Source organism: Tenrec ecaudatus, chromosome 9 (assembly GCF_050624435.1).
Source record: "Tenrec ecaudatus isolate mTenEca1 chromosome 9, mTenEca1.hap1, whole genome shotgun sequence".
Lineage (NCBI taxonomy): Eukaryota > Metazoa > Chordata > Mammalia > Afrosoricida > Tenrecidae > Tenrec > Tenrec ecaudatus.
In genome coordinates, this window is record NC_134538.1 from 81,883,612 (window position 1) to 81,901,303 (window position 17,692).

General features: G+C 40.4%; 2 protein-coding genes across 5 annotated transcripts in view; one reads left to right on the forward strand and one right to left on the reverse strand.

Annotated features, from left to right (window-relative positions):
• Positions 1–130: 130 nt before the first annotated feature.
• On the forward strand, positions 131–9,656 carry HNRNPA2B1 (heterogeneous nuclear ribonucleoprotein A2/B1). 4 transcript variants are annotated; one of them, XR_012786116.1, is made up of 12 exons: positions 131–357; positions 3,171–3,281; positions 3,455–3,601; positions 3,833–4,043; positions 4,179–4,280; positions 4,555–4,635; positions 4,866–4,928; positions 5,812–5,931; positions 6,184–6,306; positions 7,097–7,179; positions 8,544–8,676; positions 9,148–9,656. XR_012786116.1 is itself a non-coding variant. In XM_075558266.1 (11 exons), the coding sequence occupies exons 1-10, from the start codon at positions 352–354 to the stop codon at positions 7,156–7,158; spliced, it is 1,026 nt and encodes a 341-aa protein (XP_075414381.1). In that variant the 5' UTR covers positions 131–351; the 3' UTR covers positions 7,159–7,179; positions 9,148–9,656. The 4 variants fall into 4 exon arrangements, 2 of the variants coding, with proteins under 2 accessions (XP_075414381.1, XP_075414380.1); XR_012786117.1 differs by having other exon boundaries at positions 8,544–8,614; XM_075558266.1 differs by lacking the exon at positions 8,544–8,676.
• Positions 9,657–13,239: 3,583 nt separating this feature from the next.
• The window catches only part of NFE2L3 (NFE2 like bZIP transcription factor 3), a 31,757-nt gene continuing 27,304 nt past the window's right edge, over positions 13,240–17,692 (reverse strand). The window contains exons 3-4 of the mRNA XM_075558264.1: positions 15,445–15,528; positions 13,240–14,878 (exon numbers count right to left, since the gene is read on the reverse strand). Coding sequence (XP_075414379.1) covers positions 13,652–14,878; positions 15,445–15,528 — 1,311 coding nt within the window. The 3' untranslated portion in view covers positions 13,240–13,651. The remainder of the gene's footprint in view (positions 14,879–15,444; positions 15,529–17,692) is intronic.

A 17,692-nucleotide genomic window follows, 5' to 3' on the forward strand; every position in this document is an offset into this window, starting at 1 on the left:
GTGACGTCAGTCGCCGCAGCTATCGGCCAGCAGGGGGAGGGGCACGCACTTTGCGTAGGGCGGGCGTAGCGTGTTCCCGCCTTTGGCGGCAGTTAGGACGTTTACGCAACGGCTTGACGTAAGAGGAGACGCGTTAGTCGGAGGGAAGGTTCTAGAAAAGCGGCGGCAGCGGCTCTAGCGGCAGAAGCAGCAGCGCCGGGTCCCGTGCGGAGGTCCTCCTTGCGGTGTTGTTTCTTGAGCAGCGGCAGCTCTCACTACAGCGCCAGGACGAGTCCGGTTCGTGTTCGTCCGCGGAGATCTCTCTCATCTCGCTCGGCTGCGGGAAATCGGGCTGAAGCGACTGAGTCCGCGATGGAGGTAACGGGTTTGAAATCAATGAGTTATTGGAAAGGGCATGGCGGGGCCGTTGGCGCCTCAATGGAAGTTGGCCACCGTCCCGTGAGCGTGGCGGTGCAGTTGGCCGCTCCCGTAGCGGTTGGTTTGGGGGTGTTTTACTCGGGGTGGGGGCGCGGGTGTTGTGCGGAGGCCTGATTGTGCACAGCACCTTCCTCCACCCTCGGTCTGCCGGCGCCATTTCCTTTTGCCGGGTTGGGGGATGGGGCACCTTCACATGGCGGACGCAGCCCCGCGTTGGGGAAAGCAGACGCGGGAATTCTCGGTTGCCTTCTGAAAACGGGGCAGTTGGGGGGCCTGGCGGCTCGCCTTTGGAACGTTCCGGGGGGCCGTGGTGGGGGCCCCCCCCATGAGGCTGGGAGGCTTCCCCTCCCCCCTCTCCTGGGAACCGGATTTGGCGGCCGCCATTTTCGTTTTTCTCCTGCCACGCCGCGCTGCCTTTTCCCTCGCCCAGTGGCGTTGCTGCGGCCCCTGCGCCGACGGCGAGGCGGCGGGAAGGGCCCCGGCCGCCGCTGGGGTCGTTGAGACGGCGTTTGGAGGCTGCCGGGGCCGTTTGGCAGCGGGAGTCCTTCCAGGCCTGCGTCGCGCGCTCCCGCGCCCTGCCTCGCCGCGACGAAATGGCGCCATGGCGCTCGGCGGGCGCCGGGGGGAGGGGCGGGGGTCCCGCGGGGCCGTTTCCGAGGAGCCCAACAGCCCAGCGCCCTAAGGGCGGCCGCGGCACAAAGAAACCATTTTGTTCCCCACGTCCTTGGCGTGACGGGTTATTTTTTGTAGGGCGGCAATGATTAAAAGCAGTGTAAACGCGGAGAGCTTTTAAAGAGAAAAAACGAAATTTAGTGCCATCAAATGAGCTCGAATCTGCGTACGAGGGGGGCGCTGTGTGAGAGAATGTGGTAGGGGTATTTTAACAGTCCCCCACAAGCCTGCGGGGACGCCGATTCTTTTTTTTATTAGTATTTGATGAAAATCCTGGGCGGTTGAATCTTCCCAGATAAAGATGGGGCTCTTTCTCAGTGACAAGGCCGGGAGCTCAGTAAGGTGAAATAGAAATGACTTGGGTTCTGGGTCGGTGTTTAGAAGTGTTTCAGGCCTAGGGCGTGGTGATGTCTTTGAACTTTGTCACTTTTCTCATTTCTGTTTGCAATCATGGTTGATCATTACGTTGATAAAGCTTAAGGTCTCAAGCCAAGGGGGTTTAGCTTGATAAATTTGTGTGACCCTAAAGCACGCTTATTAAATAACTTTGCTTAAAATCTGTAGTGGACAATCGGGTAAGTCTGGAAAAAGTGACGAGGTAAGTAGATTTTGGCCTTTGTGGTAGTGTTTTTTTAAGAATGGTTGTAGATGTATGATTTACTTTAAATATCAATGAAGTATTTGGGTGGTTTGAATGTTAAGCATTAGTTTAATTTCAAAACCTTGAAAATATCCAACTACATGGAGGGGATCCATACTCTTAAGCTGAGCTCTTAATTACTAGGTACTGCCATCTTGAGAAACTTGCTTTGAACTAACTGCTGGTTGAACAATAAGACATGGGAATAAAATGCTTATTTAAATTTTTTTTTTACATTTTGGTGGTAGTTGACACTCTTTAAATGACCTATTCTGGTTTATTTTTAGAACACCAAGAAATAGTACCTGCGAGTTAGATTTAATGTCCTATCCTTTAATCAACCAAAGAAAGGGGCTGGCTGTTTGCTTGCAGGTGTTAAGATTTCTGTTCAACCCCATCTCCCAGTTTAAGGCAGGCACTTCAATGGTGTGTAGTTTGCCAGATGACCATTAATTTGGTAGGGCTTTAAGCTTTTCTTTGGAGTCAGTGAAATGTATTTGTAAATTTGCTAATATCTTCAGAAAGCATTTTTTAATTGCAAAATGTAAAGCAGAACACTATAGCATCTTGGTGTATAATTTAGTGGCATTAATCACTTCAACATGAGCAACCGTTGTTAACCGCCCGTTTCCAAGTGGACTCAAACATTTTTGGTGTTTTTAGATGTAAAGTTTATATGCGATGAATTTTGTGTAGGGGTGTACCGGTGATTAGTTTATGTAGTCACCTAAATACAAAAGAATCTTGGCGGCCCGCCCCACCCAGGTTACTAGGCTTTTGGCTATAGATAACAGGTTTAAAAACAATTTGTCTTGGTTTCAAGGGATTATTTGGGGGCCCTGACTAAATTTCTGGAACATTCCATGCCACCCTCCTGTACATAAGGGAAACTGTTACACCCCTGAGGTTCATTAGAACTACCACCAGAGGGGGCAGTTAAGGGAGAATAACTTCGTTGCTCCAAGTAATGATTCTGAAATACATAGCAGAGTGGGTTTTAATAAGCCAGTCTTGTTTTTGAACTAAAAGAGCTTTAGTAACAGATTACTTGAAAGCTATAACTTTTATGACTATAGGCTTGACAGGCATTTCAATCACTATTCAAGTGGCCACGGAATACTTATACTTTGCAGAAAGCTTTTAAGTAATTGTATTTTGTTAAAGCTAGTTTTATGTTAAGTTTAGAACAAACTTTAATGACATGAAATTTAAGTAGTTCAACTGAAGACAATTTTTGGTGTAACACAACTAATATGCAGTTTTAACATAAGGTTTAAATTTGATGTAAGTTTTTTTTCTCCCCCCCAGAAAACTTTAGAAACTGTTCCTTTGGAGAGGAAAAAGGTACTCTGCCAGCAGGTCACCTCATATTTAACAATTTTATTTCCTGTATACAGAGAGAAAATATAAATAAAAATTGAAATGATGCTTTCCATTGCAGAGAGAAAAGGAACAGTTTCGTAAACTCTTCATTGGTGGCTTAAGCTTTGAAACCACAGAAGAAAGCTTGAGGAACTACTATGAGCAATGGGGAAAACTTACCGACTGTGTGGTAGGTTAACTATGGAAGTCTAGCTAGAAATGCTAGTCAGTGTTTGTCTTCTGGCGCTGTAAACAAATAATGGAGAAATTAAATCAGCATAGTTCAAAATGCTACATTCGTAGTGTGTGTATAGTTCAAGCTAAAAGTGGTTTAATGCTAAAGTTGCCGATTTTGTTTTAAAGGTAATGAGGGATCCTGCAAGCAAAAGATCAAGAGGATTTGGTTTTGTAACTTTTTCTTCCATGGCTGAGGTTGATGCTGCCATGGCTGCAAGACCCCATTCAATTGATGGGCGAGTGGTTGAGCCCAAACGTGCGGTGGCAAGAGAGGTGAGCAAAAACAATGCACGCAAGAAACATGAAGAAAATGTCGCAGGAAATAGAATTCTTGAATGAATTTCATATCCAACTATGAATTTCCTTATTGCTGTGGCAGTTCTCTGCATTTCCCCCCCTAGGTTAGAGTTGATCTGTCCCCGTTCCCCACCAACTAGGCTGTTACACTTTTGTGTACTTGTAAATGATGTTTGCGGTTTCTTCTGGATTTTTTTTTTACTTTAGGAATCCGGAAAACCGGGGGCTCATGTAACTGTGAAGAAGCTGTTTGTTGGTGGAATTAAAGAAGATACTGAGGAACATCACCTTAGAGATTACTTTGAGGAATATGGAAAAATTGATACCATTGAGATAATTACTGATAGACAGTCTGGAAAGAAAAGAGGCTTTGGCTTTGTTACTTTTGATGACCATGATCCTGTGGATAAAATTGTGTGTAAGTATCTTTAGGAAGCTAGATTGGTATCTTAAGACAATTGGTCTGGGTATATAGCAGCAGTTGCTTTCATAAGTTACTATTAGGAAGGATACTGATTTGATGCTGCTGAGTGTATGACCTTTTTCATTTCAGTGCAGAAATACCACACCATCAATGGTCATAATGCAGAAGTAAGAAAGGCATTGTCTAGACAAGAAATGCAGGAGGTCCAAAGTTCTAGGAGTGGAAGAGGAGGTAACTTTCAGTCTACTTTTTCCTGTATTTAGGTGGGCAGTCCTAGTTGTGTGTGGTGCATTATGAGTTGGGCTGCTACTAACTACGAGGTTGGTACTCAGAAACCACGAGCTGCTCTAAGGGCGAAAGATTGGGCTTTCTACGCCTGTAAAGTCTCAGGAACCTACATGGGCAGTTCTGCCCTACTTGCAGGATCACTGGCAGTGAGCTTGTCTTCCTTCTTAAAGGCATTCATGTATGTGCTTGTTATTAATCGGGGCATTTGTTGTTGTAGGCAACTTTGGTTTTGGGGATTCGCGTGGTGGTGGAGGAAATTTTGGACCTGGACCAGGAAGTAATTTCAGAGGAGGATCTGGTAAGCTTAAGTTCTGAGTATATTTTACAGGTTTTAGTATGTCTTCAGTGTTAAACTCACTAATGCCCTAAGGGTAGGCAATATTCTTGATAATCTACTTTTAAAGTTCCATGCATTTGTTTTTATGAAGACTAGGGTTCTAATTATTAATCTTAAATCAAAATGCTAGTAGAAAGTAATAGTCCTAGAAATTTAGTAAGATAATACCATCTTTGTTCGGCCCTTTGCAGATGGATATGGAAGTGGTCGTGGATTTGGTGATGGCTATAATGGGTATGGAGGAGGACCTGGAGGTGAGTTTCTTCCTATACTTTGGTTTGTGCGACTAGGATTTAGTCACATAAACTAATTGCATTTTGCCATACTAAGTAGGTTTGGTATAATGTGAAGCTATTGGATGGCATTTAAATGAGAACTTAATGGATGCTGTCTTATCCTGAAAGTGCTAGATCTGGACTTAATTGGCTGAGGTCATCATAAGGAGAGGTAACATGAACAATTGATGGATCCCCCAGGCTAGCGTGTCATAAATTCACCTGAGGACCTTTAAGACATTACAGTTTATTGGCTGCTAATATGGAGAGCTAGGGATACTTTCTTTTATACTTGGTTAGATAACTAAAGGTTAGTGCTGATATGGTCATAACGACTGTTGCTGGTTTCCTCTTGGCATTACTGAATAGATTTTTTATCAGTTTCTTTTTTATATTTTTATGTCAGTTTCAATTTTGCTTTGAAACTGGATTTTCATTTTGCTTTATGAGAAAGTGGAGTACTTTAGGGAATTTTTGCAAGTAATTCGAGATTTAGGAGGGGGTAGTGGCCATATTGTTTCAAGGAAATAATCTAATTCATGGGGAAGTGTTACCGTGGGTATTTTTGAACCATTAGAAGAATGTATCGTTTCTACTCCATCCCAATACTTAACGCCACTTTTCCTGAAAACATCGGGTGTTGATAAACCTGTGGTATAGCGGTATTTTATCTACTTGGTTGTCAAAAGGATTACTTTGCTCTCCAATGTTCACCAAAAATAGGCACTCTTGGTCTTTGAGGCTATAGTAGGATGGAAGTTTGCCTTAATAGAAATGTTTTCAAAGCTGAAAATGGGTGATAAGACAGTTCAAATGGCATTGAAAATATTAAGTAATTACTTAAAGGCTTATTTTATAATAGGTGGCAATTTTGGAGGTAGCCCTGGTTATGGAGGAGGAAGAGGAGGATATGGTGGTGGAGGACCTGGATATGGCAACCAGGGTGGGGGCTACGGAGGTGGTTATGACAACTATGGAGGAGGTAATAAATTCACATGCAACCTTTATGTGGGAGTTGGATTGGAATTAATGGCTTGTAACACTTGAGATTTTTCATTTCACTTGTCAGTAGTTGCCTGGTAGCTAGGTATGTCTATTGTTGGGTTGCCTTTTTTTTTTTTTTTTTTGGTGTGGGAATTTGCCCTAAAATACTTAGCATGTATCAGTGGTATAATGTTGGCTCCCCCAATCTCAGGTCATTATGCTAATCTATTACAACAAATTTTTTTTGCAGGAAATTATGGAAGTGGAAATTACAATGACTTTGGAAATTATAGCCAGCAACCATCTAACTATGGTCCAATGAAGAGTGGAAACTTTGGGGGTAGCAGGAACATGGGTGGACCATATGGTGGAGGTAATTTATGATTACAAATAGGATTCTACAATTTTTGTATAAAGTTTCTTATGGGGCAGAAAATGCCATTATCTTAAAACCCCAATATTTCCCCAACCTTTTGAATTCTCTTTACATTAAGGTTTTGGTCACTTAAAATCCACAATTTATATGTGAAGTTGGATGTTGCATGAACAACATATTACATCCTTATAAAGAGCCCAGTTTCAATTGCCCTTGATGCCACGTGCAAGAGGGCAGACTGGTTGCTGTTAGAGCTCAAACACTGATTTCTTTTAATCACTGCTATATTATCAAGTCTAGGCTAGTCCATGTACATATATTTGGGTACTAGTCCAGTGGGATACATACATTATTATTGAAACAAAATTGGCGAATTGCTAAAGTAAATGGAGTAGGCAACGAGATTGAGAGGTTTGGGGCAGATGTTTGGTTTTCTTAAAGTATGTTGATGCTGGGAAGATATTTCAGGATCACACCTCCCACCCACCCTTTATTGGTTGGTTATTAGGAGATAATAGCTAAGTAAAATAAATCTAAACTAATAATGAAAAACTGGTTTTACTGGAATTGAATAGTTTTTTTTGTCTTTTGTTAGTACCATTTATTTGCATCACATCTTATAGGGGAGAGGCTCTTTTAAAAGTGCAAACAATAGTTAAAATGTCTTTAGAGAAGACTTATACCTGATTTTGTATTGGAGACCATGGGAGGTGATTTGCTTGTTTTAGGCTGATCATAGACATCAGAGTGTAAGCCTGCTTTCTTTTTGCTATTCCAACAATTCTAGGAAACTATGGTCCAGGAGGCAGTGGAGGAAGTGGGGGTTATGGAGGGAGGAGCCGATATTGAGCTTCTTCCTATTTGCCATGGGTAAGTAGCTTTTGAGTTTTAAAATTAATTGTCATGGGAGAACTAGCTGCAGGTGTAAAAGCTTTATAGGATGTTAATCTTTCCTTAAAATCTGGTTAGATGGATAATTTCATAACCTATTTTTTTTTACTCTTTACTTCTGTTGAAACAGGCTTCACTGTATAAATAGGAGAGGATGAGAGCCCAGAGGTAACAGAACAGCTTCAGGTTATCGAAATAACAATGTTAAGGAAACTCTTATCTCAGTCATGCATAAATATGCAGTGATATGGCAGAAGACACACCAGAGCAGATGCAGAGAGCCATTTTGTGAATGGATTGGATTATTTAATAACATACCTTACTGTGGAGGAAGGATTGTAAAAAATGCCTTTGAGACAGTTTCTTAGCTTTTTAATTGTTGTTTCTTTCTAGTGGTCTTTGTAAGAGTGTAGAAGCATTCCTTCTTTGATAATGTTAAATTTGTAAGTTTCAGGTGACATGTGAAACCTTTTTTAAGATTTTTCTCAAAGTTTTGAAAAGCTATTAGCCAGGATCATGGTGTAATAAGACATAACGTTTTCCTTTAAAATTTTAAGTGCGTGTGTAGAGTTAAGAAGCTGTTGTACATTTATGATTTAATAAAATAATTCTAAAGGAAATTGTGTAATTATAGACTTTTTATTTTAAATAAGTTAAGGAGTGGGTAGTATAATTAAGGTCCATTGCAAAGTTGTTGTTATATATGTATTAAGATAAAATGCTGGTCAGATATAAGTGTGTTGTCTGCAATTCATCAGGCTTAAATTATCTAGATAACAAGGGATATCTCTGCAAGGAGAAACACCTTTTTAGATCTTTTAGATGCTGCTTCTTCAATGCAAGGAAAGGAAATTACCCCAGCGAGGTACTCTTCAGGGACACAGGTCTAGTACAAGAGAACTCTTGACGGCTACTAAGTTCAGCCGGTCTTAAAAAACTGTGCTGTTTCTACAAAGTTTAACTACAGTAGTTTATAAGGATGCCAACGAAAGCTGAGGGTGTAGAGCAAAATAGTTCTAAGCTTCAGTTAAACTTCTTTTAGGTAAGATCTTATTTACTTTTCCTTTCTTAATTTTCCTCCCCAAAAGATAAACTAATACTCTTAAATGATCTGTTTCAGTATAGTGGTTCTTATGTAGTTTAACATAGCTAAAAATAAATTTGAGTTTAACAATTTATAAACTCGAGAATACTTTTGTAAAAAAGAACAACCCTGTTTTCCAATCTGTCATTACTTAAAATTATTTTGGTTGTGTTTTCCCTTTTTTCCTCCTTTCCCATCCCTCCCCTCCATGAAGATTCAGGTGCTTAACATATCATTTTTTTCCCTGCTGGAATTTTAGCCTTGATATGAACCATGGACAAGTATATTCTGCTGCCACAAAGACTAAAGTTCTTCATTTCAACAGCTGAGGCAAGCCAAGTGATCATTAATAAGCTTTTCTTGGTTCCTTCAGTGGTGTTGGTAGTAAAATGGTAGGTAAAAGTCAGGCTGCAATACAAGTTCACTACATCATGACATTTTTCCATCATTACAACCTTGTGAATTCACATTTCTCGGACCAAGCATGGGTTTTTATTGTTACTTAATATGGTTGCTTTAGCTCTACCTGACAGGTTTAAAGAAGGAAGGGCAAAATGGTTGTCTACAGTTTGCAGAGAGTAGTAGTTACTAAATAGCTCTGGGTGTACCTGTGGTGTAATCTAACCTATTAACCCTACACTGTAAGATGGAGAGGCGACTGCTAAAATTCATTTCTTAAAACTGAATGTCTTCAAGGGATTTTTTTTTAACCTGGCTTTACTGCCTCTTCAAGAACACTATAAGGCATATTCTACTGTAGTCACCAGTGAGCCTTCTTTTGTTCCCAAGACCACCACTGAAGTTAGAGGTTCTTTGAACAAACATGATAAACTTCTTCAGATACTTTTTTTTTCCTTTGGCAGGAAGGTGTCTTGCTGCAGGTAACTAATGAAGAAGTGGTCAACCACAGAATCTTCAAGAACTAAGAAATTCTGTACCATCTGAAAGTAGTTCTTGTTGGTGCCTTCTTTTTAAAAAGCACTTTTTAAAGGGAAATGTTTTCTGATAAAACAAAATTTTATTTTAGTCCAGGTTCTTAACAAAACAGTTACAAATTGAGTATTGTTTGTAAAACAGACCAAAGATTAGTCAGAGAAATGTATCATGTTTTAAGTTAGGCTTTTGTGAGTAGACAGATTAATTCTATTTTGAATACAAAGTTTATGAAATAAATTCTTTTGTATCTAAATACGTGGTGTAATGTTTGCACACAAAATGTGTGAATCTTGTTCTCTGAACATGCAGGTTGCCATTCCTTAAAGTTTACAATTTCACAAATCTATGCATATTGCCATTTTCTTTTGATACTAATAGACAAATGAGAAACTTTGAACATAACTGTCCCCAATAAAATGCCATTCCTTATCCTGTATATTTCAGCGTGTGACTACTGCTGTACTTTTCTGGCTTTATCTTTTGTGCTTTAACATTGCTGGTTGGTCTTTTTTTAAAGGTAGGCACAGAAGTCTGAATTAACTGGCTTATTGAATGATTGGTGAAAATATTGTCAAATGTCAGCTCATTGCATTTTTGCACTTTATGAATTGCATATCAATGGTGTTTTTGTTTCTCAAAAGTGGGTTAAAGCTGGAGGATGAAACACATGGTAACAAGTGATAGTTCATTTATTGCACGAACTTAGTAAAGGACACCAGACAACAAACCATTAGTAAGGTGAACTGATGGTTTTAGCTCTTTAGTTGGTTTTGGATTTTGATTTGGTTATCACAAAGGTAAGTCAAACTGATGAAAGCGTAACCCGTGAATTGTAAGACTATTTCAACCAAGTGCTTTCACTATAAATGCTTGTTGGAACACTGCTTTGTTTGAGGAAAATTAACTTTTAACGTGTTGGGTTTTTTAAAATGCTTGGTAGAGTTCTTGTTAGAAGGTGGTAATCTGATTATAATAGTACATAACCTCAAAATACCCAGCTTTGGTTTTAAGAGGAAGATGGAGGAAGGTTAGAGAAACTGAACCTCAAGGTAGTGAAGGGGTTGAGTAAAGTACTCTTAAGCCAGAGTGAACCTTCAACACGGCATGTTTTAAATGTTCACTAAGTTCCTTTAAGGTCAATTTAACCTTAGACTAGTAAAAACAATGTTTAGAGTGGTTTTTCCCCCTTTTAAGTTCAACCATCTCACCTCTGCATAACAGATTATATTTTACAAGCACAACTATTCTAAGAGAAACCATTTCCTGTACACTTGGGTTATTAATCTGGTTGTGGTCCAGTATCAACTCTTAAAATGGTTCTTGACAACTTCCAACATGGCTGTTTATTTGTGGGCTTGGTAAATTGCTAAGGAACTTGAGTAATCAGAAATGGGTATCTCACATTCAACCGGTCGCATGAGTTTTCTATGAATAGTGGTGGTTGGGAATCACCTGGGAAGGCTTTAAGAATTTAGTGATGGTTTAAAATTTAAAATATGCCATTATTTGGGGCACACTTAATGTTTATGCTAAAGTAATAGTTTGGCTGACATGTGTATTATGGTTCAGATTTAATGTATATTTTGCCACTCTTGAGTAAAGTCAAAACTAGCATTAAAATGGATTCTATCAAGGCACCAGACATTGGAAGACTAAGTTGGTTTCCCTATTTGGTGCATTGCAGAGTGCTCTATACCCACCTGTAAACCGATGTTTTAGTGTATTGGATTTGGGTCTCAACCTAACTAGAACCCAATCTACATAAAGGAATACCAGTGCCCATAAGGGCTTGTCATGTACAACAAAGGAATTCAAGAAGTGATTAACTTAAAAGGCCAATAAGTGGTATAACAGGATATAAATGTGTATTTGGAGAGGCACTTTCAGATCCACACCCATTCCCCCAAGTCACATACCAAATTAGAACCATTGGCAATTAGCTTGGGTGGTAAGGTCAATTACACCAGTTGTTCGATGATACTGCTGTGTATGTGGGGTTTCCATTTTTAAGGAGTCTGGAACAGATGAAGCCATTAGCTGTTGTCAAACCCATCATAGATTGCCTGCACCCAGAGGAGCTCCAAGGGTGAGGAGTGCACAAGGTGGGGCAGTGGGGTTCTGGACCTGAGCCAAGAGACCTTACAGGAAGGAATTCCTGACATACTAGAATTAGGCAGATACAACGACAAAGTTTGGACTAGCAAAGCTGGTTATGAGATCCTTGGAATGTTGACCCTTGCCTACAGTGTACCAAATATCTTCCAAAAGAACTTAACCGTTCAAGCTGAAGTTGCCAATAACACTGAATTCCCTAACCCCCACCCCCAATTGATCAGGTGTTCTGCCATACCACAAGCACTGCTAGTTTCACAACAAAAATTGCATTGTAAATGTTCAAAAGCTATGGTGTTCTGTTATGACATGCTCATTAAAAGTTTAGATGTAATGGAATTAACTGGCCAAATTGTCATAGTGCCCAAGACGTTTTAAATGAAAATTTAAAATGTTTAACTCTAGGATTATAGTATGGGATATCCAAGTACCTGTATTAAGTAACTTTGGGATTTGGGTTAGCTTTCGATTTGCTTATTGCTAATTTTTTTTTCATAACAATTGCTAGGTTTCCCTTCACCCAACACTCTTGTGCATGGTGGCTGCCTTAACCACTTCAATTACTCTTAGATGAGCATGGCTAATTCCTGGGTTATGGACGTTTCTCTTTGCTGATTGTTACTAGTATTGTTTCTAAGGCTTGTTCTGAAGGACTTTTGTGTATAAGATCTTACGGAGCTGCCTGCTGGTGGCTTTGAACTGCCGAGCATGTGGCACAAAGCCACTATACTACCAGCGCGCCGTGTTCTAGACGAGGAATCTCCAAATGGTGCGGCCCACTGTTTCACTGCATCAAACCCAAACACGGTAGTACAGTAGGTGAAGGTCTGGCTCTCAGGAAAGATGTGACTGGTTGGTCCAATCCCTGGATAGTGGTATTACTCAAAACTTAAAAAAATAACAGTTGACTTCCATAGTTGATTCAGATTTCAATCCCATAGGATTTGGGCACATATTGAAATAGGAAGCCTTGTCTTGAGCAGCTGGTCATTTTGTATTTGGCAGCCCAACATGTAAACAGTGTGGCACCATAGGGGTATTTGATGTGGCCATGTTTTGACAGAAAAGATTTTAAGGTTTTACCTTGGATCTATAACCTTTTAAGACTAAGGCATCCCGGACCTTTGAAAGGGGGCCATTGAATAAGGATCCCCAAATGCTGCTGAGTAATAGGTACATGGAATTGCCAATAAACTGTCTAGGAAGTATAGGGAGAATACTGAGAAGGGATAGCTAGTCTTCATCTTGTACTTCGGGCTCGTAAGCGGGCCAGTCTGCACAGTGAACAAATGGGCCGCAAGATGCATTGGGCAATGCTCTAGAGTTAGAAATGGAGTAGAGAGACATTTGCCTTAGAGCTACTTTTGAGGTTTGACTTCGAACTCCTTGGTTCTTAAACCCGATGTGTCACCAAGACATGCTCTTGTCCGCTGTATTAATTACTCCACTTAACTAGATGCAGGAGGGAGGCCTATAGGTAGCCTACCCTTGCAGCTGTGACTAGAGGGGTAAGTATTGGGACACTTCACTAATAGAACACTAATGTTACTGTTAAGGCAAGGCGGACAGGTGGTGCTGTTGTGTAAGCACGGTTGGTAACCACAAGGTTGATGGTTTAAATTCACCAGCTGCTCTTAGAAGTATGAGGTTATCTGTTCCCATGAAGATTTATAGCCTTGGAAATCATAAGATGGGGTTCAATTTGCATCAAGACTAGAGTGGGGGTGGTGGGAGTTAGGGTTCTTAGCATTTTGGGTTTTAGAGCTGGCTAAAAGTCCAGAATTACCCCATCTCTGGGATACTATTGACCACAATCTAAAGTAGAACACTGGGCTGGTTATGTGTCATGCTGTCTGAAGGTGAGTGTTCTTGAGGTAAACTGCTTGTAATTTCTGTGTAAAAGGAAATGAGTTCAAATATAAAATTTATTTCCACAAAGCTGTAAGCATAAAAATGAATTTGCTTTTTGAAAAGCCAAGACTCATTTAGAAGTAGTGCAGTGCTTGCTTTTTTTCAAGTGACCATGTTCACTGAGTTTCTACCGAAGTGGTAGCCACATGTACGGCAGCCACACCCTACTTGAGTTTCACATGGGCTATTGCAGTACAGCGTGAAAAGTGGCCTCTCCCTCCAATTCCCCAGAAGTCTGGTCTTTTAAGTCTTTCTGACCACTTTTGTCCATGCATGTTTTAAAATGGGCGACTAAAGTAGTAGCAGTACTTGAAGATTGAACACTGTACATAAAAAGGCGATGGTTTGTGATGGCAGACCCTCGCGTTTCTCAGTGTCGGCGCTTTGTCCGGTGCTGGGAGTGCATCCTCAGCTCCTCTCACTTTTCCGCTTTCCCTTTTGGTTTTCCTTTTTGTGAACTGAGGTCACCAGTTCCTTAGGAACAATCAAAACACTTCCATCATGGCTGCACTGAAGAGCATACTGGTTTGGATTGACTGGCCTACCTTGGTCGTCTCTTAATTTGCTGAAAACATCAAGATAAAGATCGTGCAGTTTTTGTTTCATGATATTAATAGCTTTGTTACACTGGGCTTGCTCTCTCTTCAGAGTTTCCTTCTTTGCTTGTAAGTTACATACATCATCTTCTAGATTCAAGATTATGTCCAACTTGCGTTTGCGACAGTTCTGAGCAGCAACTTTATTTTTCCCTCTTCGTCGGATATCACGGATAAGAGATACTTGTAAGTCTGTCAGATAATGCCCTGTTAGCATCCTGTTGAACGTGTCGACAGGCATGCGGACAATTTCATCTACCGAAAAGGGAATTTGCAAAGCTTTAGCACGCCGCTCGTCACGGCTTAAGTTTCTGTCCGTGTCATTGCGCAACCTTATTTTCTGGGACTTCCATGAAAATGGTTCAGAAGTTGTTTCTGGTATTGACTGTAAATGGTAAGTGTGGTTGTGAAGTATGTGTGGCAATGCAATTTCCTCATGGAAACCAGAATCACTCCTGTGATCCATCTGATCAATAGGCTCTGGGGAGTAGCCACCTACAGCTCCTAAATCATGATGGGAAAAAGATTCAAGGTCACTACTATAACCGATTGCCCCTTCATCATACACCAAGTGAGAGGAATTAGGCTTGGCAACAGAGGTGCTATAGTGACTTGAATTTAAAGAAAGTCCAGAATCAGAATCTGGTGCTTCAAAAAGCGGTGGAACTTCCACTGGCTCAAAGCCTTCCATAGCCAGAGACATTAAGTTTATCTCCTCAAATATTTGGTTCACATCAAAGTCATGTAGAAGGTCTTGGCTTAGATTCCTCATTTGATTGTCAACAGGTGGGAGAAAACCTGTGAAATTGGGTCCATTTAGAGTTTGCTCCGGAGTAGTAGGAAAATTTAACTGCAGAGCTGGCTCTTCTGGCTCTGAAGGCCTTGCTACTGGTTCTCTTGTAAATGTACAGGTGGGACACAGCAACATGGCCTCATGGAGACTCACATCTTGGCTGATGGCATGGCTGAGGTTTACACTGTGTGTTGAGTTCATGCCATCATTGCTGCCACTGGGGAGAGTATCTGCCAGTGAGGTGCCCTGCAGAATGGGGGTAAAAAACACTTTAAACATGGAAATATCCTACATGAACAGCTGTTCTACCTTACCTACCAACCCCTTCCATATAAATAGGGATATGCTTTGACTATGGATACCTAATTGCAGTATGTGATATGAGCTAAAACAATATGCAAAAGTATGAAAACCAGTATCGGCTATTAAAGGATTGGGATGGCTCAACCTGATTAATATTGTTAATTCTCTTATAAGTTCATCTAGGATCACGAATCATAATCTCAGGAAAATTAATTGTAGAAATACAAAATAGGACTGATTTTTAAAGCATAAAGAACTTTTAAGTTTAATACTTGGTAGGAAGTTGGCAAACTAAAGAAATTTTTAGTTGGTCAAATATTTACTATTTCGCTTTAATATAAATGGTCTAGATTTGATTATATCTTTGTGGTTAGATATAAAAGGTATGAATATTGGTTAATTCTCAAAGCATTTCTATAAAAAATAAAGCTGAGACTACATACTCAAATAATACATTATATGTCAAAGTAAAAGCATTGTGTTTACTGAGATCTAAAAGCTCTAGTTACCTCAAGTGAATTTTCAGGCTGTGATGAAAGCAAATGAAGTAAGTCTTCCAAACAAAAAGATATGTCTGTCCCATTTAGATGTCTCTAGAAGAACAAAAGGTACATCATTCTTCAGATAAATTACATAATCTTTATAGAGGAAAAATAGGCTTTACCCTCCATGCTGGATTTGATCCCAAGTTTAACATTTTCTCTTTACATATTTAAAGGCAAAAATCAGTATCTAGCTTTCCTAAATAAGGGCCTTTAATTCCAGGCTTCTCCCATATAATGTTTGGCTAGTACTTTCAGTTCCACTGTATTTTGCCCCTCTATAGACCTTTCAAATTGGTTACAAAATTACATAGCTTTTTTTTTTTCACTGTAAATCATTTAATCGGGGGTTCTTAACTACACATCAATTCCTCTCTTATTATAAATTATTTTCATATCTTACACAGACCTTATTGTTCATCTCCCTAGGGAGTGGGGAATTTGTATCACAGTCTGTTCTTCATTTCTCCCCCAACTCGCCTTCCCCCCTACCCTCATGGTTTAACTATTCCCATTGCCCTACATAGTTGGTAACTTAAAGCAAATTCAGTTCTTAGTTATGAGGGCATGAATCCCAAAGGCAGGCACTGGGAGGGCTGCATTGCTGTGACCCTGCCAGTCCTTCCAGCTTCTGGGGGCTGTTGGCACTCCAGCAGCCACGTCAATCTTTTAGGCCAGAGGTGTCAAACTCAAAATGGCCCTTTGGTGCAATTGGCAAGATTCACGTGGGTCACATCACATTTACAAATTTTGTTAATTTATATTTTGAAGTGAGAATTCAGGAATATGTATAGGATAATTAAAACAATTGCTTTTATTTAAACAATGTATAAAACAAAATTATTTTAAAATATAACAAAGTAACTAGTAAACACAAAATGTTGGACAGCTGACAAGCGTGATACACAATTGTAATGGCTTCCCTCTAAAAATGTTAACTAGGGCTGCTGCTAGGTATGATTCATAACAGCACAGCCCCGAGTGCTATTTTTAACCTTTCCCCTATTGGGATCTTTTTACATTACCTGACACAGAGTAGCCAACATATCACAAATGTTGCCAGAATTGAGTGCACGTTTAGACAGGTCCACAGGCCCCCAGGAAATTCACTGGGCTACCTTATGATTCTACTCATCTTCAGTAGTTAAAGGGTTAACTGAATTGTGTGTACGATATTGCCTCGGTTTCCCTAAGTGCTATTTTATTCATAACAAATTTTTCTATTTTTATTTCAGACCATCGTGAGCCACAAAAACTTATCTTGGGTTGCATGCGGGCCACCAGTTTGACACCCCTGCTTTAGACCATCATCTCTGTGCCTCCAATCTAATTGGTCTTTTAAGGATATCTGTCATTGGATATAGGGCCCATCATGATAATCAAGGATAATCTCACCTAAAGATCCTTAAATATACTGGTAAAACCTTTTTTTCCCAAATAAGGTCACTCACACAGATTTTGAGAAAGCGTATCTTTTGGGGGGAATGTGGGGACACCACCAAGGCGTGGGGTTGCACTTAAGCAACCAGCTTCTAACCATAAGGTTGTCGATTTGAACCCAGCCAGTGGCTCCATGGGAGAAAGACCAAGAGATGTTTCATAAAACGACATGCTATGGGGCAGTTCTACGTTGTCACATGGGATCAGTATGAACATCAACTGGATAGCTATAAGCAACACTTTTCCACCCCAAAGTTTATCTTTGCCTCTTCACTGTTGAGTAGGAGGGAAGACACTGAGTGGTCAAGGAGGTGGTCCCACTAGGCCTGTCCTTTGGTTCCATGGACGCCTAATGGTTTAGCTTGGGGAGACTGAGAATTTGGGTTCAAGTTCTAGGTGTTGCATCCTGGGTTCTCTGCTCTCATCCCTAGGTGTTGCATCCTGGGTTCTCTACTCTCATCCCTAGGTGTGGCTGCTCGAGATAGCTGGTTGAGGAGTCCTGGGTTGGGTAGGTCAAACCTCTATCCTTTTCTGTAGCAAACACAACTCATGAAACTAGTTGGAAAGTTCCTAGGGATATATAATGAATTAACACTAGGCTTACAGATATTTTTATATACATGAACACAAAACCATGTTTTCTTAATAAAAATAAAAATCATAACAAACATTTAACACAGCATTTGAGATAACGGGTTCAATGTAAGGGTGCTTGGGTCAGTCAATATTAACAATCTGCTGCATTCTTTGTCTTTACATTTGATGTTTAGTTTCT